This window comes from Pelophylax lessonae (assembly GCF_965119305.1).
Source record: "Pelophylax lessonae genome assembly, chromosome: 1".
Taxonomy (NCBI): Eukaryota; Metazoa; Chordata; class Amphibia; order Anura; family Ranidae; genus Pelophylax; species Pelophylax lessonae.
This window is the reverse complement of record NC_138768.1, coordinates 705,452,575-705,478,810: the sequence shown is the minus strand read 5'-3', so window position 1 is coordinate 705,478,810 and position 26,236 is coordinate 705,452,575. Positions and strand designations below refer to the sequence as shown.

The following is a 26,236-nucleotide window of genomic DNA, read 5'->3' as shown; positions in this document are numbered from 1 at the left end:
AATATCCCAGAAAAGAGACGAATTCTATTGATGGAATTAAAACGTCTCAAAACAAGCATAGCTTTCATTCAAGAAACGCACTTTAAGACAAATAAATTACCATACCTCAATAGTGGAGCCTTCCCGTATGTATATCATTCAACCAATATGCAAAGTAAATCTCGGGGTGTATCGATATTGATCGCTAATAGTATACCATGGACATATCAAGAAAGTAAAATTGATGTAAATGGCAGATTTTTGTTTCTAAAGGGTAAAATAGGAGATATACAAGTTACATTGGCAACATTATATGTACCGAACACCCAGCAGGATAAGTTTATTGCCAGAACACTATCGGATTTGAGGGAATTTGCAGAAGGCCAACTAATTTTGGGGGGGGACTTTAATATCACCCTGACACCAGTAGTGGATACTTCCAATGGGCTATCAGCAACCCCACAGGGAATAGGAAGAAGAGTGGTAAAAATCTTACATAGAGAACAGCTAATAGACATCTGGCGCCTCCAACACCCTTCTGAGAAAGAATTTTCATTCTACTCAAATCCTCATAAAAGCTACTCCAGGATTGACTTCTTCCTGGTCCCCCATGCCCAACTCCAGGCGGTTAGGAATACAGGGATAGATAACATCAGTTGGTCAGACCATGCCCCAATTTCAATGATCTATAGCTTGACCTCCATTAATTCACATAAACAACGTTTCTGGAGATTAAACGAAAGCCTTTTACAAAACCAGGAGGTTTTAATGGACGTAGTGAAGGAACTACAAAATTATTTTGAGATTAATGACCAAGCAGAATGTACGATAGGTACTCTCTGGGAAGCACATAAATCGGTAGTAAGAGGGGTACTAATAAAGCATGGGGCTAGAATCAAAAGAGAAAGAAATAGTAACCTAAAGGCACTACTAGAGAAATTGAAGAACCTAGAGAAGAATCATAAGCAGAAACCATCAGCACCTTTACTAGCAGAATTAATACTAGTCAGAAAACAGATAACAGATCTACTCCAATACAAGGCAAAAGCAGCACTACAAGTAACACAAAGATTCTCATACGAATCGGCAAATAAATGTGGGAAAATGTTAGCAAAGACAGTGCGGGATCAGAAGGGGAGGTCATATATACCTTATATAGTGGCGCCAGGAGGGGAAAGGAAAGCACTCCCGGGACAGATAGCAGGGGAATTTGAATCTTTCTTCTCGACCCTATATAACCTGACGGAAGATGAGAATATCGAGCAAGAGATAGAAAATTACCTGTCACAATCTGGTCTACCAGTATTACCTCAGGAGGCATGTTTAGCTATGGAGACAGACATCACGCAGGAAGAAATCCAGCAAGCTTTGAGATCAATGAGACAGGGGAAAGCTCCGGGCCCGGATGGGTTATCAAACCAATATTACCATTCGTTATTTCACATACTGGGTCCAAATCTGGGAAGACTATACAATGGGGTCGATGCAAATGAGACCTGGGCTAGAGATACCCTGACAGCCCATATCTCATTGATCTTAAAAGAAGGGAAAGACCCATCGCAGTGTGGGAGCTATAGACCGATATCTCTCCTAAATGTGGATCTAAAAATATATACTAAGATACTTGCTACAAGATTAACAAAATATATGCCAAACATAGTACATTTAGACCAGGTGGGGTTTATGGCAGACAGGGAGGCAAGGGACAACACGACTAGGGTGCTCAATCTGATGCAGATGGCCAGCTCGTCTGGGACCCCCTGCGTCATATTGAGCACAGATGCGGAGAAAGCCTTTGACCGGGTGAAATGGTCTTATATGTTCTCAGTCCTAAAACACATTGGAGTAGGAGAGTTAATGTTACAGAAAATAGCGAAAGTTTACTCAAACCCTACAGCAAGAGTAAAAGCAAACGGAATTCTTTCAGACCCCTTTGTAATAAAAAACGGTACAAGGCAGGGCTGCCCGTTGTCTCCCCTCCTGTTCGCTTTATCGCTGGAACCCCTACTGTGCAGAATTAGAGCAAACCCGGACATGGGGGGATAAAGCTGAAACAAACACAATATAAAATCGCCGCATACGCCGACGACCTTTTGTTTACGATAACGAACCCAGAGATCTCGCTGCCGAATTTACTGAAGGAAATTGAGCAGTATGGAATATTTTCCAATTTCAAAATAAATTATGGGAAATCGGAGGCAATGGGGGTGGGTATCCCAAAGTTGAAATTATCTACATTAAAAGCTAGTTTTAAATTTAAATGGAAGGATTCGGCAGTGAGATATCTGGGGACGTATGTACCTACAAATTTATCTAAGGTCTTTGAACTGAATTTCCCGCCATTGTTAGCAGAGACGAGGAAGATGCTGGGACAGTGGCAAGGAGGGCTGCAATCCTGGTTTGGGAGATGTAACTTATTGAAAATGAATATCCTCCCTAAATATTTATACCTTATGCGAGCATTACCGGTAAAAATACCAAATAATTTCTTTAAGAGTGTACACACATTATTTATTAAATATATATGGGCAGGGAAAAAGCCTCGTTTAGCCCGTAGTACCTTGGTGGTGTCAAAACAGTACGGGGGTTTAGCAGTACCAGACGTACGCAAGTATTACCACGGTATACACCTAAGCAGAGTACTGGAGTGGTGGCACCAGTCCAGTACAAAACTTTGGACGCAAATTGAACAAGCGCAAACTACGGTGGATTTAAAGAGGGCAATATGGTGTTACCCAAGTCTACCGGGAAATCTGAAAACCCACCCAATAATAGGTAATACGCTTCGTATAAGCCATTATCAGGGTATTCAACAAAAATTAACAACTATGGATTCACCCTTAGTTCCAATAATGGGAAATCCCAAATTCATTCCGGGTATGGAGGGGAAAGAGTATATAAAATTGAAAGAAAAAGGGCAGGTACAAGTATCAGCTTTTTTGATAGAGAAAAAGTGGCCCTCGATTGCAAAATTAAAAGAGGAAGGGGGACCATTTGGCCTATCCTTTTGGCAGGCGAATCAGCTACACCATTTTCTATCATCGATACCGAATCCAGAGCGATTTGATAGACCACTGACGGAGTTTGAGAGATTATGTGAAGGACGAAGGAGTGTTTCGCGCACTCTAGCAACCTCATATAAATTATTAACCACACCAAAAGAGTTGATGAATTGGCCATGGGTAGAGAAATGGAGAAGTGAGCTAAACCGTGAGCTCACCCAGGAACAAATAGAAAGGATTCTTAGATTTACTTTTAGACCTGCAAGATGCGTTAAATCCCAAGAAACAAATTTTAAGATACTTACCAGGTGGTACAACACACCGGACAAAGTACACAAATGGTATCCACAAGAGACAGATAAATGCTGGAGGTGTAGGAAGGAGAAGGGCACAATTTTACATATCTTTTGGTCATGCGAAGTAATAAGGCCCTTTTGGTCGGAGGTAAGGAACTTGACCCAAACTTTTACAGATTATAAGATAGAGGAGGACCCAGCCTTTTTCCTATTCCATCTTTCTGAAATTCCAAGTGGAAAGTATGAGAGGTCAATAATACCTTTTCTATTAGATGCTGCAAAGGCATGTATCCCCTTACTGTGGAAAAAAACACGAGCACCGTCAATTTCAGATTGGGTACGGAAGGTAGAAAATATTAGTAGAATGGAAGACTTGATCTTGTCCTCACAACATAAGCAGGAAAAATATAATAGTATCTGGGATAAATGGAACCTGTTTATGTTATCAGAGGTAGGCAGACGACTTTTTGCTAGCTAAGAGGGCTTGATAGAGGACTGGAGATAGGGGGGGGGGCGCGTCGTTCGTCTACGGGAGGGGGGGATTGGGAGGAGGAGATGCTTGTTTGGTTTTTTTTTTTTTTTTTTTCCTCTTTTCTCTGTGGGGGGTGGGAGGGTATAATAAACTGGGCAACAGCATTGGGATCAGGTGCCAGACGGGCTAATAAATGAAGGTCTGAAATACCATCTTGAGATATAGTTGAGAATTACCTATGAGGATGTACTGTTGCCAGTGTGTTTATGTTTTGGGAACTTGTTGAATTGTTATGTCTTGTTGGTTTTTGTATGAAATGATTTAATAAAACTATATTTGAAAAAAAAAAAAAAAAAAAAAAAAAAAAGACCTTGAACACAAGGTCTGAAAACAGGGAAAAACTGACAGGCTGGTTGTACCCAAGTTGATCAACCAACTTGGACACATTCAGCCTGCCCATACATGGTTCAAATCTCGGCCATTTCCTGCTGAACCGGATGAGATTTGAACTGCCTATGGCCAGCATAATTGCGATGAAGGGATCATTACAAAGATTTGTTTTTTTTTTTTTGTTTTTTTACAGAAGATTCACTGGGTGTTTTATGAACACACAAGTTTAATGAACTATGATAAAATTGAAAGCTGTGAATGACTTTTTGGGACTAACCAAGCACTAAAAATTTCATTACACTATACAGATTTATATGATATTTTTCATGATTGTAATACAAGATTTGCTTCTGATCTGATTGGTTATTTGGGACGTATTGCCAAAATCTGTTGGGAGATCACAGAAGACTAGCACTGTACTTTATGAAAATTCAAGTTAGACTTACCGGTAACTTGTTTTCCAATAGTCTTTCAGGACAGCACCTTAGAGAGATGGCTCCTCCCTCTCCTCATTAGGAAACACCCCATCCACCAGATTTTAAAAGGAGGCTTCTCCCACCATTCATCAGTTTGTAGAAGAGTACCTCCGGCCCATGCTGGAACACATAAACAGATATGGTTAATCACAGCAATACATTTTATACAATAGGGCGGGATCCTCCTGCTGTCCTGAAAGACTATTGGAAAACAAGTTACCGGTAAGTCTAACTTGAATTTTCCCTAAAACGTCTTTCAGGACAGCACCTTAGAGAGGATTATCGAGACTTACTCAATTTAGGGAGGGACCACAGCTTGCAGGACCTTTCTGCCAAAAGCCTGATCTTCAGCTGCCAAAAGGTCCAACCTATAGTGTCTTGCAAATGTAAAATAGCTTGACCACGTAGCCGCTTTGCAGATCTGATCTGGAGTGGCACCAGCTTTCTCTGCCCATGTAGTGGCTAGCGCTCTAGTAGAGTGAGCTCTGATCCCCTGTGGGGGAGACAATTTCATTTGGGAGTAAGCCGCTGAAATAGCGGATCTGAGCCATCTGGCTATTGATTCTTTTGATGCCTGGCGACCTTTTTTGTTGCCAGAGAAAAGAACAAAAAGAGAGTTTGATGATCTAAACTCTTTAGTAACCTCCAAGTAGTGTATAAGGACCCTTCTTACATCTAGGTAGTGAAAGCTTTTTTCCTTATCTCCTGATGGATTAGGACAGAAGGTAACACAATTTCTTGTGAGCGGTTTCTCGTTGAAGCTACTTTTGGGAGAAAACCTGGATACGTCTTGAGAATTATCCTATCTGGATATATGGACAAGAAAGGTTCGATAGCTGATAAAGCATGTAATTCACTGATTCTTCTTGCTGATGTTATTGCCACCAAGAAGACTGTCTTGAGGGTAAGGTTTTTTAGTGTAACCGTTTCTAGTGGTTCAAAAGGTCCCTTTGTGAAGGCCTGAAGGACCACCGACAAGTCCCATTTGGGGAAGCTTCTAATAGGCACTGGTCTGGAGCGGGTAAGGGCCCTGAAGAATCTGATTAAAGATTCTGAAGAAATGGGCCTTTCCAAGAATACCCCCAGGGCTGTAACTTGTACCTTGAGGGTACTTACTGCCAAACCTTTTCCTGCGCCCTCCTGTAGGAACTCCAAAATTGAAGTAATACTGTCCAATTTTTGATCTTTCGATTCACACCAGGTATATGTCCTCCAAACTTTTGCATATATATTCCTTGTGACTTTTTTCCTACTGGAAAGTAGGAGTAGCAATTAATGCATCTGAAAATCCTTTCCTTTTCAGCAGTTGCTCCTCAGATACCAGGCGGTGAGCTTTAGCTTTTCCACTTCTGGATGATAGACTGGACCTTGAAGCAGTAGGTCTTGACGAAGAGGGAGCTGAAAAGCAGGTATGACTGATAGTTGAAGGACAGTCGAAAACCAAACCCTTTTGGGCCAATAAGGAGTGATCAAGATCACTGAGGCTCTTTCCATTTGGATTTTTCTCAATACCAACGGAATGAGCTGGAAGGGGGGGGGGGGGAGGCATACCCCAACCTGAACCTCCAGGGATGTGCCAGGGAATCTACTCCCAGAGAGTTGTCGTTTCTGTGGAGTGAGAAGTAAAGTGGAAGTTTTGCGTTTTCTTTCGTTGCAAACAGATCCACCTCTGGCTTTCCCCAAGTCTTGGTTATCAACATAATGACTTCTGGGTTTAAGCTCCATTCTGCTTCTCGGATCTTCTGCCTGCTTAAATAATCCGCCACACTGTTTAGTGTACCTTTTAGGTGGATTGCTGACAAGGAAAGTAACTGCCTTTCCGCCCATTTCAGAATTTCCGTTGCCAACAGCTGTAGGGTTTTGCTTCTTGTGCCCCCTTGCTGGTTTAGATATGCCACCGTAGTGGCATTGTCTGAAAGGACTTGAACATGAGTCCCCTGAAGATTTTGAGAGAAGGCAGCTAGAGCTAGGCCGACTGCCTTTAACTCCTTCCAATTTGAGGATTTCCTTGTCTTGGTGTGAGACCAACCCCCCTGTGCCAGGTTTTGGTTCCAGTGGGCTCCCCACCCCCAACTGCTGGCATCCGTTGTTAACCTCTGGTCTGCTGGGAAGGACCAGGCCAAACCCTGGGACAAGGTTATCTGATTTCTCCACCACCAAAGGGACCTCTTGACCTTGGTGGGGATTTTTACCTTTAAGTCCAAAGTCTCTGGATTGTGATCCCAGATTCTGAGGAGGAAATATTGGAGTGGCCGAAAATGCAGCCTTGCCCATTGGACAGCTGGAATTGATGCAGTCAGGTTTCCAAGGACTGACATGATCTCTCTGATCAACCACCACTGATTTGTTTGTAGTCTTGCTACCAAATTCTGTATTTTGACCTGTTTGTCTTCTGGTAGGAAGATTCTTTGTTCCACCGAGCATAACTGAAACCCTAGGAACTGAACCCGCTGAGCCGGTGTGAGATTCGACTTCTTGATGTTCACTAACCATCCCAGAGCTTCTAGATGACCTCTTGCCTTGTGCAGGTCCTCTTGAAATTTTTCCTTTGACGGGGCAAAGAAAAGCAGGTTGTCCAGGTAAGGTACCACAGAGATTTCCTGAAGGCGGAGGGGAGCTAAACACTCTGCCACTACCTTCGCAAAAATACGAGGGGAGGATGATAGCCCGAAAGGGAGTGCTTTGAATTGGATATGGAGCATTTCCTTTGCCAGATTTACTGCCAACCTTAGGAATCTCTGTGAGCGAGGGGCAATAGGGATATGCAGGTAAGCATCCCTTAAGTCGATTGATGCCATGAAGCATCCTTTTGTTAACAGGGTTCTGACTGTAAGAATTGAGTCCATTCGAAACTTCTTGTACAGAACTGACCTGTTTAATGGTTTCAGATTCAGTATAAGACGAAAATCCCCCGATGGTTTCTTTATCAAAAATATGTGGGAATAGAATCCCTGATGTTGTTCCTCCACTGGAACTGGACAGACAACTCCCTGTCGCCTCAGGTCCTTTAACAGGTCCATCATAGCCAGGGCTTTTTCTGCATCTCTTGGGAGGTTTGTGACAAAGAACCTTTTGGGTGGCGTCTCTGAAAACTATGTTGTAGCCTTGGGACAGCATATCCAGAATGTATTGATTTTCTGTTATGGCCGCCCAATAGGGGAGGAATTCCCTCAATCTTCCTCCCACCGGCAATGTCTTGTCATTGTGTTTTGTTGGTTGACACAGGAGGATGGAAGAGAACACCTCCTTTCCCTTTGGGTTTTTGTGTCGACCAGTTTCTTCTCTTCTCCTGGGGTCTGCTATTTTGCTGAGCTTTTTGAGGTCGAAAAAGCTTTTTTGCTGCCTGTTTCTTCTTCACAGGGAAAGACTTCTTTTTGTCTGCTGTTCTATCTAGAACAGAGTCTAGCCCAGGCCCGAATAGTAGATCCCCTTGAAAAGGAAGTCCACACAGCTTTTTTTTAGAAGCCGTATCCCCAGGCCATGTCTTTAACCAAAGAGCCCTTCTGGCTGAGTTGGATAAAGCTGCAGATCTTGCTGTCATCTTCACTGACTCTGCTGAAGCATCAGCAATGAAGGCTATGGCCGTGGAGAAGGAATCCAAAATTTCCTGTTTAGGTGAGTCTGCTGTGATGTGTGCTTTTAGCTGGCTAAGCCAGTATTCCAGATTCCTGGACACACAGGTTACTGCCATGGCAGGCTTCAGACTCCCCATGATGGATTGCCAGGATCTCTTAAGTTGCTGGTCCATCTTCTTATCCATGGGATCCCTCAGGACTCCCAGGTCTTCAAATGCTAGGTCTGTTGACCTAGAAACCTGGGAGAAGGCTGCATCAATCTTTGGCATCTTATTCCGGGGAGCTCCTGGGTCCTCATCAAAAGGAAATCGCCTTTTAAAGGCTTTAGGGAAGAAGGTTTTCTTTTCCGGATCAGCCCACTCATGTTTTATTGCATCTGAGATGGTCTGATGCGCTGGGAAGATACGGCCCTTAGGCTCTTCCAAGCCTGCATAGATTTTATCATGCAGGGACAGTTCCTTCTTTTCCTCCTCTAGACCCAGGGTGATGTAAACTGCCCTCAGGAGACCATCCACTTGCTCTAAGGATAGTTTGTATTTAGTGGGCCTACTTTGTGCCCCTCCCTCCTCTTCTTCCTCTGAATCCTCTTTGGAATGTGAGGGGGAATTATCTCCTTGGGTGGAAGGAACCCCTTCTGTCCCCACCGAAGGAACCAATTGTGAACCCTGAGAGGACAGTGAGGCTGATGGCTGACTCAGGGCAGGATCCTGTAGGGATGACCGAAAAGATTGGATGGTAGAATCCAATTCCTTCCTCACAGATGCGACTAGGTCGCCACAAACTGCAGATGCTTCTTCCTTTACTAGTGCATCAATACACCCCTGGCAAAGTGTCTTTTTCCAGCTTTCCGACAACTTTGCTTTGCATGAAGGACACTTTCTCTTGGAAACAATTTCAGAGCTTTTAGCCTGGAAGACATGAATGGGAAAACATACACATGCTTCTTAAGAGTCAGCCTGATTCTCAGGGTCACCAAGGTGCACAGAAAGACATTTTAAGGGAAGTCCCATGTGCCCTGACAGGCCCCCAGCCACCGGGGGGGAAAGATAAAAGGGATGGAGAGAGACCCCACAGTAAGATAGGCTATATAAAGATACCCCTTACCTGGGCCTTACTGGTGCCTGTGCCTGTCCCACTCGCTGAAGAAGCTTCCATCGCTTGGCAGCGGTATCACCCGTGGCTTCGGTACCGGTTCCGGAGACCAAAGCGCACCTGCACTGGACCGGATCCGGAATAAGGCACCAGCTTGCTCCTCCCTTCTTCCTCTGCGTCCGGCGGAAATGACGCCATACGCCCCCTGCAGAACGCTGCCCTTTCCGGAACCTCACTTCCGGTCCGGACGAGCGTCACTCGATCCGGAGAAATGGCGGCAAATTTGAAAAAAAGGCGGCGGAAGTCTAAGAAAAATCGTTCCGCTCCTTCAAGATGCCTTCCCAGGGCTGTGCTCTGCGGGGTCCTGACTCAGCCTAGAGCACTGAAGATGAAGAAGGAGCCCATGCACTGCAGTCGGTCGCGTGAATGGGAGAAGCAATCGTCTCCAAAAAAGGGTAGGTGGATGTAGGAAGCCCGGTCTCTCAGGATAGTACCTTAAGAGCCCAGCTCCCCACAGAGGTGTTCCTCGGTCGGAGGAAACACAAAAAACTGATGAATGGTGGGAGAAGCCTCCTTTTAAAATCTGGTGGATGGGGTGTTTCCTAATGAGGAGAGGGAGGAGCCATCTCTCTAAGGTGCTGTCCTGAAAGACGTTTTAGGGAAAAAATCGGAGGTGCAGGTGGGCTTTTTGCTTGCAAAGAGACATGCTCTCTCTTTTACGCAGTAAAATAAACCTACCTGTGTGTTCACAGTCCTTTCTATGATGCACACTGGACTGTGCATGTTAAGGCTCACTTTACCTTTCAGGCACAGTACCAGTGTACTGTGATGACCAACTCCTTGCATGCTCGGGAGTTGCATCATCCTGCATCAACCAAATCAAGACTGCCAAAGACCAGTACCCGTAGGAAGCCGGAGCGAAGATACCAGTGAGTGACCTTGAGGATATTAGACTGTTGGAGAGGAAGGGAGTGTATGCAGTTTTAGTTCTGCTTTAGCACAGACAGGGACAAACAAACTATGTCCCCAACTAACATAGGAGGCCGATGGATGTGCTGTATAAACTGTATGCAGCTGAGGCTACATACAGCATACTACATTGTGTTCCGGGTTCGAGTCGAGACTGTCTCAAACCCGGAACACAGTAGAGTCTGATCGGAGCTCAGCTATTCAGATAAAGTGATGTATTCTAGCAATTAATACAAAACTTCCTCTGATTGGCTGAGTCAGAGAGGGGGGGTTATGATGTCAAAACCTCTGACTCAGCCAATCAAGAGGAAGCTTTGTATCTCTTGTGTTCCAGGTATGAGACTGGAAGTCTCGTCTCGCACCGGGAACACAGTGCAGTATGCTGTATGTACCTCAGATACATAGAGTTTATTCAGCACATCCAGCAGCATCACGTTAGGTGAAAATAAAGGTAAAACAAATGCAGCCACCACACCTAAGGAGTGGTAAGGTACAATATTTAAATGTTTTGTTTTGGGTATAACACCATTTTAAAGAGGACCCTTAGTCATTTATTTAAAAATGAATAAAAACGAAAAATCCTGTAGCTGCCGACTTTTAAGAAACAGACACTCACCTGTACAGGGATTAGAGCTGCACAATTCTGGATAAAATGAGAACTACGATTTTTTTTTTTGCTTAGAATAAAGCAGAGGTGGCAGGGGTCTGTGGTGATCAGCTGGCGGGATGTGTCAAGAGGATGGATTTATTAGCAGGCTGGGATGGTGGAGCTGAAGTCAAAAGCTGATGTCCGGGAAAGAGCTGGGACACCGAGGATGCAGTGCATACAAGTTCCAAGAGGAGAATTTGTATGGCGTGGTGGTATGGCTACATATTTCGAAACAAGGACTGCCCCTTTGTCAAAAAGACAATGGTTTTAACTCTTTAAATAAATGGGAGAGCAATTATTTTTTTTACATCCCTGTGTTTGCTCGTTAAATTATAATGGCACTTAGACGGCACTTCCCATGCATCGTAGAAATGCTAGATTAGGATTGTGTGTGGGGGAATCAAATCGACATTGTGATCTTTTAACAACTAATCGTGCAGCTCTACCAAGGAACCAGCGCTTTCCTCAACGAAGCCAGTTTTTTCTCCGGTCCTGGCGTGAGCATGTTAACTGTGGGCAGCTGGCTGTGACTCATTGCACCTTCACAGCCGGCTGCCCATTGTGCATGCGGGGCACTTCCCCTTTTGGATGAAGTTCTGCTTTAAGGCAAAAACAAGTTTGCTTATGTCATGGGTTGTAGAATATTCACCTCACCTGTTATGTACTGTATAATTTAATAGAGCACCTGATACTGCAGGCAGCTTCAAACTTCCAGTGCAGTTTACCCTCCCTTTCCTGTCTTGTGTGACTGTACAAGGGGAGAGTAAAGGGAGGGTAAACAACACAATCACTTTAATGTAAAATAGCAGAAGCATTGGAAGTGTTGGAGCTGGCTGTATTATCCCGTGTACTAATGAACAAATGACAATTCAACACAAGAGGCAACCTTTTTGTGCCATAAAGGTTAAAACCACTTTTGGATCATGTTACGCATTACACTCGTATTTAGGGTGTAATGTGGAATATGTAACATGCTCCAGCACCTCCTTGCGGCCTTGGACCTCACTCCAATCTGTAAATGAAGAAACTGCAAGTCCCTCCTGCCACTGCGGCAGATGGCTTGAAGTTAAATTAATGCAGTGCTGTACCACAAAAAAAAAAAAAAAAGCCTGGTCATGAAGGGGGGTGAATCTGGCAAGTGGTTAAAGCGGAGTTTCACTCATTATACAAGATTTATATAGCTCCAAAGTTTATGCAGCACTTTACAATATATAGAGGGAGACAGTACAGTTACAATACAAGAGGACTCTGCTCATAAGAGCTTACAACCTTTTAACTTAGACTTTAATGTAAAGCTCACCCATAGTGCTGCTAGCTTTGAATAGTAATATTTTGCAATATTGTCAGAAAGTACTTTTTTAATGTTTCCCCTGGACCTCCAGTTGTGGCCATCTAGCCAACTGTCATCAGCTGGCCCCTCTGACTCCTTGAATATATACATCATCCTAGGAGTCTTTGGACCTAGTACACACCATCAGCTTTTTTTCCATTCAACCCAGCAGATTGAACAAAATAAAACCGACAGCTCAGTTTGAACCCGCTGGTAACATGATCTCCCCCGCTGCACAATTGTGTTCTGACAGGGGGATGGCTCCGCCACCAGAGCACTCTAGTCAGCGCTCTCAGCCATTGGCTGAGAGTGCTGATCAAGAGCAAGTTGGCTGCTGGGCTTCTTTTGGGCCAGCTGCTATACACGCAGGCCAAATATTGGCTGTTTTTTATTTAACTGGCCAACGTCCGCTAACATTTGGCCTGTGTGTGCCAGGCTTAAAGCAGGATTCCACTCATTTTGTGTTTAAAAGTTAATAGCTAAAAAAAGCGTAGCTGCTGACTTTTAATAAACTCTCACCTGTCCCACGATCCAGCGTTGCGGCCGCCCAAAGCCTTGATCCTCTCCTCTCGCCGGCAACGGCATCTCTAGTGTGGGCACCCGCAAGCTGCGAGTCACGCTGTGCGTCATGAATGGCCAGGCAATCTTCTAGGACCTGTGACGTGTCCCAGAAGATTGCAGGGAGGGAAGGGAGAGAGGAGAACTTCCGCTCAAGCCGCTTATTAGTATTAACCTCTTCTGGACCGCCTAGGCAGCCCAAGCAGAAGTGGGAGCGGGTACCTGTCAAATCTATGCACCCCCCCCCCCCACAAAAAAAATGACATGCCAAATGTGGCATGTAAGAGGGTCAGCAGTATATAAAGCGGAAGGTCTACTTTTTGGTGGAACTTTGCTTTAAGGCTTCTCGAAGTGTGCCTCGCATTGGCATTACTGCACAGGCCCTAGACTGGGAGGTGCATGCAGAGTAGCCAGCTGCATGGAAACCTGAAAAAAGATGCAGGCTGGCTTCAGCTGCCCACACCTACCATGGCTGTGGCTGGAGTCCGAGCAGAATTAAAAAACAAATGATTTAGGAAGTAAATTAAGAATGGAAATGCGGATGATATAATTTACAACCATATCAATGATATTATAATTTGGCTTATTAGACTGCAGCCCCTCTTTAAAGAGAAGTAAACCCTCCTCTACAACTTGTACCTATAGGTAAGCCTATAATGAGGCTTACCTATAGGTACTGTAAATATCTCCTAAACATGTACCGTTTAGGAGATATTTACTTTGCATGCAGCCAGTGACGTCACTGGCGCATGCGCTCTGAAGGAACGGCCGCTCCTTCAGAGCCCCGTGCCGTTACCTGTCGGCTACCGCACGCATGTGCGGGAGTGACGTCATTGCGGCTCCAGCCAATCAGATGGCCGGATGCCACAAACCCGGAAGAAGGGCGACACAACATGCCGCCCATGGACAGGTAAGCGGTCGGCACTGCGGGGCTTCGTTCTTAGGTATTTCATAATGAGCTAGTATGCGATGCATACTAGCTCATTATGTGTTTTGCTTGTGTTTTTTTTTTTTTTTTTTATAAAACAAAATTGGAGGTTTACCTCTAAGGCCTTGTTCACACACTGTGTGGGCAAAATTTGCCCACACAGGTGTTGCATGCAGACAGTCCCATTCATTTCTATTAGGACACAGGGGCTGCACGGTCACAGCTGCTGCTCCCAATCTGACAGCCTAGCAGTGATGGCAAACCTTGGCACCCCAGGTGTTTTGGAACTACATTTCCCATGATGCTAAACTACACTGCAGAGTGCATGAGCATCATGGGAAATGTAGTTCCAAAACATCTGGGGTGCCAAGGTTTGCCATCACTGGGCCCTAGTGGTTGCACGTACACAGCGCTGAGCGCACACTGCCTGCATTCAGTGGCTGTACGGTTCTCATACCTTGCTGTGCAACCTCTGCATCCCAATTGACATGAACGGGACTGCCTGCACGGGGGATCATGTAACATCTGGGCTTCTACGTGCGGGTAAAAACAGCAGTCATACGGGCGTACATCCATGCTTCCTCCAGCTCAAGCTCTGTACCCCTGTAGAGATCAGGGGCTGGAGGAATACTCTGCAGGAGCCAGAGCAACGCACCCATGATCCAACGATTGCAGCTGCAACACTTTGCAGGCTCCATTGCCAAAAATAAATGCAAATTTTTGCATTATGGGTGCATTTATTATTTTGCAAAATGTGGAATTCTCCTGTAGGGTGACATATGGATATGGAGGCCAGGGATGCAGGCAGGGTGTCCTGGTTGTATGGTGATGTAGTAACATATGGTGGAGGATGCTGGAGCTGTACACACCGCCTAGAGCTGAGGAAAGTCCATACACACATACAATGATTACACCCCCTCCCCCACATACACCGACCGCTACTCACAGCGTGACCCGGGACACATGGATGTTTACAGGCACCACTCGGTCTTTGAATGCGGTAGTGATGAAGCAGCCGAAAGTGAGTGCGGCCATCACACTGAGGGAGAAGGCGAAGAGGGAATTAGCCCGGGACAGAACGGTGTTCATGGTGCTGAGATGACAGGGCCGGACAGACACAGCTCTTCCTGTCACTGGGTACCAGCGCAGCCCCCGACTCATACACCGGAAGCCGGGCTAACGCTGAGCTGTCTGTCTGAGCCGAACGGACCGCCGTACAACGTCACTTCCGCCAGGGCTCTACGTACACGTAACGATACGCCGTTCATGTGACGGAAGGCGCTGCGCCATTTTGGAGTGTGTTGTGGGCTGGCTCTCTGTACGACTCGTAGATGTACTCTGTGACTGACCCCATCGAGGAGTTCTTCTTTGTTACACGACGTAATTGGAAGGACGAATAATTAGCACAGGAGGACTAAACTGATTAGGTTTCTGTCAGTATGTATAGCAGAGGACAATACCTGATTTTATGTATTAAACACTTCTGGACCAGAAGATTTCCCCCCTTAATGACCAGGCCATTTTTTGCAATTCAGCACTGTGTTATAAGAGACAATTGCAACACTGTACCAAAATACAATAGAGCTTTCTTTTGATGGTATTTGATCACCTGTACATTTTTTTTTTTTTTTTTGCACTATAAACAAAAAAATGCAACAATTCTGAAAAAAAATATATATATTTTTTCACTTTCTGCTATATAACATTCAATTTTTTTTTATCATTTTATGCCAATTCGTATTTGTATAAGCGTATTTTGATTGGTTTGTGTGAAATTTATCGTGTCTCCAATCTAGGGGAAAGATTTATGTCATTTGTATTTTTTTTTTTTTACTAGTAATGGTGGCGATCAGCGATGTTTAGCGGGACTGCGAGATTGCGGCGGACAGATTGGACCCCTGACTGACATTTCTGACACTTGGGGGGGCCAGTGACATTACTACAGTAATCAGTGCAAAAAATATGCACTGTCACTGCAATAATGACACTGGCAGGGAAGGAGTTAACCCAGGGGCGATCAAAGGGTTAAGTATGAGCCTAGGGGGTGTTTTCTAACTGGGGGGGATGGGCTTATAATATCAACACAGAGACCTGTGTTCCTAAATAGGAACACGGGCTGTGTGTTGATAGCAGAGAGATCAACCGGCGCTCTCTCTTCACAGGGAGCGATCGCGTCCGCCAGCCCCACAACTCTGCTTTCCCGCTGTTGAGTGGGCACGCCCACAGGAGTGCTCCTGCGAACCGCTGTACAGGTACGGCTATTCGCGGGAACCTGCCGCTATTTATAACTGTGGCGGCTTCTCAACAAGAGGTTAAGCTGTGTTGCGTATTTAGATTAGATCAAGGGGCAAAACTTTGTGTATTTTGGAGAGTTGCCTAGTACACATACGGTTGCCACATCATCCCTTTAATCCAGGACACATATTAATTACACAGGTTGTGAGGTTAATATAGTGCACATTGAGTTTAATTTCCACCTTAATGAGCCACAGAACCACAGTGTACTTAATTAATGTGTACCCTGCATTAACCACTTAAGCCCCGGAAGATTTTACCCCCTATTTTGCGATTCGGCACTGCGTGATTTTAACGGACAATTGCGCGGTCGTGCGACGCTGTATCTAAACGAATTTGGCGTCCTTTTTTTCCCACAAACAGAGCTTTCTTTTGGTGGTATTTGATCACCTGTGCGATTTTTTGATCACGCGCTATAAACAAAAAAAGAGCGTAAATTTTGCAAAAATAGCAATATTTTTCACATTTTTTTATATGAAATTCCCCCCCAAAAAAATGTAAAAATTTAAATTTTTTAACATTTTCAGCCAATTTGTTTTATGCTACATATGTTTGGTAAAAAAAATCGCAAAAAGTGTATTTTGATTGGTTTGCGCAAAAGTTATCGCGTTTACTAGCAAAGGGAAAGATTTTTGTCATTTTTGTTGTTTTTTTTTTAATGCGTAATGGCAGCGATCTGCGATTTTTTTTGCGGTACTGCGACATTGCGGCGGACAGATCGGACCCTTGACTGACATTTTTGACACTTTTGGGGTTACCAGTGACATTTCTACAGTAATCAGTGCTATACATATGCACTGTTACTGTAAAAATACACTGGCAGTGAAGGGGTTAACTTTTTTTTGAAAGGGAGGGGCTATGTGTGTCCCTAGGGGCGTGCTTTCTACTGTGATTGGCTGTGGCTTCAGATGTATGGAGAGTGATCAACGGTTCTACATAGTAGAACTGTATGATCATCCTTCATACACAGGGGAGAATGACAGGCAGCTTGTTTACGCAGAGTGACCGGCGGACCCACACGCGCGGGGGGGTCCGTGACCACCTAGACCCTCACAAGCTAGTGACGTAGCCCTACGTCACTTTGCCTGTGAGGGGCTGACTGCCGACGTAGATCAGCGTTAGGCAGTCGGCAAGTGGTTAAAGGGATGATGTGGCAACCCTTAGATCACACAATCAGAAAATTGCATAGTTCCCAACCGTCCCTGATTTCGAGTGACTGTCCCGTCCCTCTTTCCTCCTCATTTGTCCCTAATTTTGGTCGTATCTATATCGTTTTATATTCAAAAAGTGTTTCCCAGTGCTAAACATTTCATCCATTTTCTAAACTGCTGCATTTGTAAATGTCAAAAGCCAATATAAAGGAATAGTAGTGGTAAAATAAAAGCTATTGTGGGTTTAACTAATCTTTTTTTGTTATCATTCTCCTTTAAGAGGGGATGACAAGGTTGTGCCCTATGTCTACATACTTTTGGTAATAGGTGTCCCTCATTCCCATCTCAAAAAGTTGGGAAGTATGTAATTGGCTAAAAAATTCTGCAGCTTTCTAGAGCTGATCACAGCAATTCATTAAAATTTATATGAAGGGACAATAACGAAAATATGTCTTGTACCATACCAGAAGTAATGATTTCAGTGTAATTAGTATAGTGGGCACAATTCACTAAGCGATAGGTTACCATATCCGAGTATGCAGTAAAATAATGCACAACATTCCGAAATGAAGACAATCTACGAAGAAACTCTCTTTAAAATCTCCCATGCGTTATCATACCGCATGAAACAGTGCAGTAGGTTATCACAAGCATCTCACAAAAATGTCACAGTTTGGTCATGCCTGGTATGACATGGCTTCTCTGTGTTGAGGGCTCAAGGTACCCTATAAATTGGGTATAAAGCTCCATGATTAGTGGCTTGGATAACCGGAAATTCTGCAGGGCATCAGCATCAGAGAATTGATCCAGCAGTGTGCACTTCTTGAAGGTTCTTTCTTTTAAAAGGACCACTTGAGATCTCTGCTTTAAATTCCAGAAGACTGGATTCAAAGGACTCCTTCCTCTTTGCTATGCTGTCTGTCAGCCTCCAGAGACAACTGCTCACTAAAATCTAGCAGTCACATTCCTGCCTATGTTTTTAAACCAATCACTCGGGGGGTCTGACCATTGCCATAGTTATTGCAAGCTTTTACCAGTACTTAACCACTTCCCGCAAACCGACGTTCCTGTACAGACATCAACTCGGTACGTTTTTTTTAGAGCCAGCGGTCAGCTTTCTGGTGATAACAACGGCGGCTCAGCGGCAGCTCAGTCGTTATCCCAGCGAGCGGGTGACAGCTGGCTGGTTAGAGTCCCAAACAAAGCCAGAATCCGCTTAGATAGGGTCTCCGATCAACTATCCTGGAAGCGCCGTCGTGACGTCACTTCTAGTTTACTCGGCTGCTAACGGCGCCGATTTAATAAAACTGACAGTATTCAAAAATGCAGTTTTGAATACTTTTAAGTGCGTGTCGCAGGGGGTCCATGGACGTCCTCCCTGCATTTTAAGCCTGTGCTGTAGCCATCTTTCGGCTATAGCGCGGGCGCCAAGTGGTTAACGAACAATTTTGGTGTTTGCGCTAAATACCGCATACGAGCAATAGTAAATTTACATTTTCAATATTGCATTCATTAAGTGGTCACGTGACCGTCATAACGCATGCCATAACCTTTAGTGAATTGTGCCCAGTATTTGTACGAATAAAATTGTGTGACCAAGACCATGCATGCTCCAAAACAAAAGAATAGAATACATCGCTTCTGACCTTGTGTTCTGTCGTACAAGAATTTTCATGGTGAATCTCCTTAATGGGGGCACAGACCACAATAAAAACTGACAGGTGTTCTAATCCCTCTCCACTCTATCCAAAACTTAAAAAAAAGTTTTGCCTTTAGTTCAGGGCTCAACAAACCCCAGATGCCAGTTCGCCATTGCGACCAGAAGTTTTAGCCTGGCACGCGTCTGGTCTCCTCCCCTTCTAGTTGATCCAGAAGTGACGTGACGTAATTTGTGGGTCCCCGTTGACAGTTTCCTTGGCCATCAAGAGACAAAATGTAATGCAGTGTGATGTGCATTGCATTACATTGAGTGAAGCACAGGAGAGACATGCAGGGTCTTTTATATGAGACCCTGGATGTCTCATTAAAAAGAACCTGTCACAAAAAAAAAAAAAAATCATCACACAGGGGACTTTTTCTCCCCTATGTGATGGGAAAAAAGTTAATTAAAAAATTTAAATTGTAAAAAATTAAAGTTACTTTGCAATACATAAAATCCCCCCCACGTTCAAACGTAAAGCACGCGGTGGGGCGCCTACGCCTGAAAACGTTAATTTGCGATACACGTGACATATCACCGCGCATGCCAGAATGAAAGCACTAATTCTACCGTAGCACCAGACCTCGTTCGTAACACTAAACTGATGACTTATAAGGGACTTTCAAAGCGTCGCCTATTAAAAATATAGGGTACTTACATGATTAAGGTTTGGCACGTTGGGTATCAATTTACTCGGTTCAACCTCGGCTTTAATATTTTACCAAAAAATGGGTAACTTGTTTGGGGGTTTTATATACACTTCAGGCCTAAAATTATTTTCTCAATCGTCCATTGACAGATGCAGCCTCCATCTTCATTAGCTGAATGGGTTATGCTGCCCCCTGCAGGAGTAGTCTAGGCAGGAAACATTTTACATGTACACACCTACTTGGCCGTCCTCACATGCATAACTCACACACCCTCTGCTCAGCAAACCAGTTTGTTTCTGCCTAGAGAAGGAATTGGACCTAGGTTTCCTGCTGGGAATTCCATGTCTCAGTTTTTTATTGTTTTCAGAATATTTTGTTTTATTTCTCTTTACTCACTTGCTAGCTAGTGTTCAGGGGGATCCTCCTGGTGATCTACAAGCAATGCCGGCTGGGACTTTGCACTGGATAATCTAGATCCTTATGGTCCCCCCAGCCTGGCCTACAAGAGTGAGCAGGTTGTAGTCCCACACTAGGCCTCGCCACAACAGTGCCCCTCTCCAGATGGGGACGAGCCTGCGACTAGATGCCTCGCCGGGACACGATGACCTGGAACGCCCTGAGTCGCAGCATACCCCTCGGCTGGCAGCACCCCCACTTTGGGTGGGAGGGGGTCTGCCCGGAGAAGGCCGTTCTGGAGGTGGTACAGTATTGGTGGTTTCTGCGGGCATATCCCTACACACTGCTATTAGTTTAAATATATTTAAGGGGGACTCTGCAAACCGCTGCGATCAGCGCTTCTTAAAGTGACAGTACTCCCAGTCCCAGGCTGTAATTTCTCCCTCAGATCCACTCTGTGCGACTCCCGGACAGTCTGGATCGCAGTCGCTGGCCGTGATTTCAGCAGCTCTAGTATACCTGGCGACAAAAGTTGATTTTGTCATAAAAAAGGTTAATAGTTGTAAACGGCTGCTGCCTTCTCCATCCTTGGTGGAGTCCTCTGAATCAGAGACTGATGTGGTCGCCACCGACGCCACGGACTCTGCCCAGACCTGGTCGTAGATCCTCCATGGAGACTTCCTCTGCGGAAAGATCTGCTGTCTTGGGGACCGATCTTGCATCCTGCTTTACGGTCGCTGGCTTTAACGGCTTGGCTGTTGAAAGCAAGGTGTTAAAGAGGTTGTAAACCCATACCATTTTTTTTTTTTGCAACCTGAAAGAGAAACACATAATGAGCTAATATGCATCGCATACTAGCTCATTATGAAATACTTACCTTAGAACGACCCCCCGCCGTGCCGCCCGCTTACCTGTATGACGGGCGACATGTCCAGTCGCCCGTCTTCCAGGATCGCGGCATCCGGCCATCTGATTGGCCTGAGCCGCGGTGACGTCATTCCCGCTCACTCGCGCGGGAGCCGATGGTCACGGCACGGGGCTCTGAAGAAAAGGCATCAGCGGCCGTTTCTTCAGAGTGCATGAGCCAGTGACCTCACTGGCTGCATGTAAGGTAAATATTTCCGGTACATGTTTAGGAGATATTTACAGTACCTATAGGTAAGCCTTATCATAGGCTTACCTATAGGTAAAAGTTGCAGAGGAGGGTTTACTTCCTCTTTAAGGGATAGAGGCCTCTCTGACTCGGTAATTCCTACCCTTTTGAAAGCCAGGAAGTCGACCTCTAGGAAGATCTATCATCATACATGGCAATCGTACATTTCATGGTGTGAATCACTGAAACTGCACCCTCACTTGTTTTCTGTAGCTAGGGTTTTAGCCTTTATACAAAAAGGGGTTGAACAGCATTTGGCAATGGGAACTATCAAGGGCCAGGTGTCGGCCTTGGCTATTTACTTCAAACGTTCGTTGGCTACTAATGGCTTGATTCGCACTTTTGTTCAGGGGGTGCGTCATCTGGCTCCTCCGAGGAGATCAACGTTACCTCCGTGGGATCTTAATCTGGTTTTGTCTGTTCTTCAAAACCTCCTTGTGAGAATATTAGGGAGATTTTTCTGCCTTCCTTGTTGCAGAAGGTTGCCTTCCTAGCAGCTATTACTTCTGCTCGCAGAGTATCTGAAATGGCAGCGCTGTCCTGTCGTTCACCTTATTTGGTGGTCCACAGGTATAAAGTGGTTCTCCGACCTAATCCGTCTTTTCTCCCTAAGGTGGTGTCAGATTTACATCTTAATGAAGACATTGTGTTGCCTTCCTTATGTCCTAAGCCTAAGCATCCCAAGGAAATTGCCTTGCATTCTTTGGATGTGGTTTGGGTGATAAGAGTTTATCCGATGGTTACTGAGTCCTTTAGGAAATTGGACTCTCTCTTTGTCCTTACGGAAGGTCCTCGCAAAGGTTTGGCTGCATCTGCTGCGACCATTTCGAAGTGGATCAGGCAGACGGTTGATAAGGCTTATTCAATCAAGGGTCAGGTTCCTCCTTTCCCTGTGAAGGCGCTTTCTATTAGAGCGTTGATTGCCTCTTTGGCTTTTCGCTACCAGGCTTCTGTTGTACAAGTTTGTAAGGCAGAGACTTGGTCATCTGTGCACACCTTTACAAAATTATACAAGGTGGATTTATTTGCCTCTTCGGGTGCCTCTTTTGGCCGCAAGGTTTTGCAGGCTGCTGTTTCGTAAGAGAATGTTTTTTTATTTCTCTTACACGTGGCTGAGCTCCTGTTGTTTGGTTGAGCTTCATGTTACCCAGAGGGCTTAGTGTAGCCTTTGAGTTTGTTACTTTCTGGTTGTTCTCTTCCCACCCCTCATTCCTATACTGCTTTGGGACGTCCCATTCAGCTAATGAAGATGGAAGCTGTGTCTGTCAATGGACGATAGATAAAATAAGATTTTTGTAAGATCTTACCGTAAAATCTTTTTCTTTGAAGTCCATTGACAGATGCAGCACCTGCCCCTCTGATGTGTAGATGGTTTTTCCTTCACTGCTTACAACTAAACTGGTTTGCTGAGCAGAGGGTGTGTGGGTTATGCATCTGGGGATGGCCCAGTAGGCATGTAAATGTAAAATTTTTCCTGCCTAGACTACTCCTGCAGGGGGCAGCATAACCCATTCAGCTAATGAAGGTGGAGGCTGCGTCTGTCAATGGACTTCAGAGAAAATGATTTTACGGTAAGATCTTACAAAAATCATATTTTTTAAATGTGCAAAAAAAGCCAAAAAATGGCTCTGGCAGGGAAAGGGTTAAAGGATAAACTCATCTTCGGGAACATGTTACATGTTCCATCCGTAAGATTTGTTAGTTTAAAAAATGGCTCGTAACTTTTTTAGCTGGTTCCTAGATTCAAAGCAAATTTGTCAAGCCCTGCTTTAGTTATACTTTAGGTCCCTTTCACACTTGTGCGACCTGAAAGTCGCGTGACTTTGATGTGGCTTGAAGCAATGCCTGTGTAATCTTGAAGTCTATGGACCTCAAGTCGCATCAAAGTCAGACCAAAGTAGTGCAGGAACTACTTTGAAGTCGCTGCAACTTGACGTCGCACAGATATGAACGGTACTCATTAGAAACCCCCGTCAATTTATTGTTTTCCATGTGCGTCCTAAAGAAGAGATTTCCGTTCACCTCTTGTTCCATAGCCAAAACAGGAAGTGAGAGGAAAATCACCCCAAAGCGAGGGAGTCCTATGGTGTCACCAGAATTGGTATCCCCATGGGAAGATTTCCCCTCTATTACCTTTTTGGCCTGCTCACCGTCTCTTCCGGCACCGTAAACTGTAAGTAGGTGCATCTTATTACAGAAGGGACATTGCATGTCTCTGCTGCAATAAAGAGCCTGGCTGCTCCCTCTCTGAAACTTTAGTTCCGCATTTAAGTGGATGAAAACCCCATTCATGATTTTTAACCTGGGCACATCCATCTATAGTGTTTACTTATCTCTTTTCTAAGCCTTAAGTCCCATAGCTTTTTCCTATTCCGTATCTCTGTTATCAGCATGATAACTTCTGACAACTTCTCCTTCAACTGAGATAAAACCAGGCTTAATTTTGTGTTGGGTTGGGTGCTATAAATAGATTAGCAGACAGCTGGGCTATTCACAGCACAGCTCTTCATATTTATGCCCATGGTCTATGTGGAGAGGGGATGTGTGCCTTTCCTCCAATCAAACAGTGTATGGCCAAACGTCCCCCCCCCCCCTCCACAGGTGAATCAGGAAGAGAAAATTCTAACAGGACGCACACTTTCTAAACAGTCTAGAAAGCTGCAGGCAGCACATATACAAGTGAGACTTGTTTCATCTCTGTGTATCATCTGAGGCTGTTCACTTTACTGGGTATATGTGAGGGTTTACATACACTTTAAGGCTAAATTTGGTCAGCTGTACCCTAAAAGTTCTATTTCTCAGCATGTAGAAATTAATGCACATCCAATGTGTCCTGTAACTGTTAGAGCAGAGCAGTACTGAGACTGTGTTGAATGCCATTGCAATGTACAGGTTGACTCTGGCTGTTTTTCAAGCCCAGAACAGGTGCTAGAGAATGAGATCAGGTATCTAGTGATAGAGGCATTGGCGGGGGGATAGGTGTACAGATTTGAAATCAGTGGTGTGTCATATGGTCCCGTTCCAAAGTGAAAGTCTCCTGACATGGGCAAGGCACACTTAGGTCCACCTTGCCAGAAGACCCGGGGGGACAAGGTAGGTTAATCATAGTCCCGTCCTCTCTTTCCCTGTGCTATCTTTTAGCACCCCCCTCCTCCCTGCCCTGGGATAAACTGATAGTGTTTCTGCTGTGGCTGCCTGTGACAAGCAGAGCTGCAGCAGACACTGAATGGGGATTGACTTACCTCTGTTGTCCATCCTGGACTTTTCCCAGCACTCAGGGTACTGTGGCTCTGGCTCTTCTCCCCCTTCTCCTATTCCCTGGTCCAGTAGACAGAACTATGATTGACTGTAATTTAGCCCCATCTCCTGGACCACAGAATAGGAGTAGGTGGAGAAGAGCTGAAGCTACAGTGCCCTTGGTACTGTGAAGAGTACAAGGAGAACAGAGGTAAGTAGCGCAGGGCTGTTTGTTCTGTGAGACAGAGGGTTACATACTAATGCACTCTGTGTAACTACTGAACTCTGTAATAAGGCTCTAATCTGAGGTTAATAGTAAGTGACTCGGAGGTCAATGAAGACTCGGGGTTTAGAATTAAGTAACAGAGTTCACAAGTAATGACTCAGGGGGCAGTAGTAACACGGACTTCAGGAATGACTCAGAGGTCAGTAGTAAATGATGCAGAGGTCAGGGGACAGTAGTTAGTAAGTCACCTACTACTAACCCCTGAACAGGTGCCCCAACATCTAATATTGGGTCCTGGCCCCTGCAATGTACTGTCCCTCCACAGATACTGTGCTGTACATTCCCTTTTCAACACTTTTTCTTATTCTATTATATGTAAGTAAACTCCATGTAACCACATCTCTTTAAGCCACGCCCAAAATGCAGTGCAATTAGAAACAAGCCCACTTTTGCCACAATTTTTTAATTTGCAGCCCAGGGGGCTCAACTTAAAGTCATACACACAGACCCACTGCTTTCAGAAAACAGCCCTGATCACGTGACAGCACAGTTCCAATCAAACAATAAATTACATTCACCAAGTGGTATAATGCCTAAAGTGTGGTGCAGTGCAAAGTTCTCCAAGCCCCCACATCATGATGCCGCTTTACTCTATAAGCTGTCTGTGGACCCTGAGGTGCCACCAAAATACTAAGCTGCACAAAGTCAGACTTTCAGGGTTTGAGATGAACCCTTGCCCTGCAAGTCCAACATGGCACTATAGCAAAAAATCAAATGCGCAATACTTCAGCAAGCAATGTGTGTGGATAGGAAGGGGGGGGGGGGGACAGTTTACAAGTTCAAAGCTGTATTGATGGACAAAGACCCATAAGGGAGAGCAGGGGAAAGGGAAACATCTTCTCAGATGTTCTCTTCCTCCTTAAAGTCAATAAATGTATAGCTTCTGAGTACACTGGACCAGTCTCTGACAGTCCTAAATGAAAATCATCTCCCTCTGATGGATGAGGTGCTTTCTGGCACACCACAAAGCATCCTTAAAGCAACACATCACTGGCCAGGTACCATCATAGTCCTCTTGTGCAAATGCACCACAAAAATGTCCATAAAATACCCTGAAGGGATTGATAGCTGGTTGTGGTACAAAGCCTTTGAGTTCATGTTCCAGAGTCCTTAACAGGTCCTGTGCAAAGGGGCAAAAGATGTGCAAAGCAGTTTCTTCATGGATAAGGCAAAAGGTCAGTGCCTGTGTCTGCACAGGTTTCTGGCATGCATAAAAGTCCTCAAAGGCAACCCTGCTTGAATTGCTATCCATATCAGATCTTTTTGCCTGTTGGTAAGTTTGAAGAAACGTTCCTTCAGACCACCTTATACGTGGTTAGAGGTAGGCTCGGAACAGTCTCCACTGGCTTCCTGTCTCTGATCAACTTATAGAAAATCTTTGGTTTTGACAAATGGTGCTGGGGGGAGTCAAGTCCTTGCTCCTTGATAAACTTAATGTGTTAGTAAACCCAAGACCCTGCATTCACAATATCTTGTCTCCCACAGTACACAGAACATGGATATGCAATTATTTTGGTAAATATAATCTGCTAAATACCTTTTTTCATCAGCAGTATATAGCAGTTTTGTGACCTCTATTAGTGTCCAGCCGAGCACTAGTTAAAGTATGTAGGAGGAGTTTTCATTCTCCTCTGACTGCCCTATGAGGCTGCA

The 26,236-nt window shown here is 44.8% G+C and overlaps 1 protein-coding gene across 1 annotated transcript in view; it reads right to left on the bottom strand.

The window, feature by feature from the left end:
• Window positions 1–14,927, bottom strand: part of SPCS3 (signal peptidase complex subunit 3) — a 35,143-nt gene extending 20,216 nt beyond the window's left edge. Inside the window, exon 1 of the mRNA XM_082269431.1 lies at window positions 14,663–14,927. Coding sequence (XP_082125557.1) covers window positions 14,663–14,877 — 215 coding nt within the window. The 5' untranslated portion in view covers window positions 14,878–14,927. The remainder of the gene's footprint in view (window positions 1–14,662) is intronic.
• Between the last annotated feature and the right edge of the window lie 11,309 nt (window positions 14,928–26,236).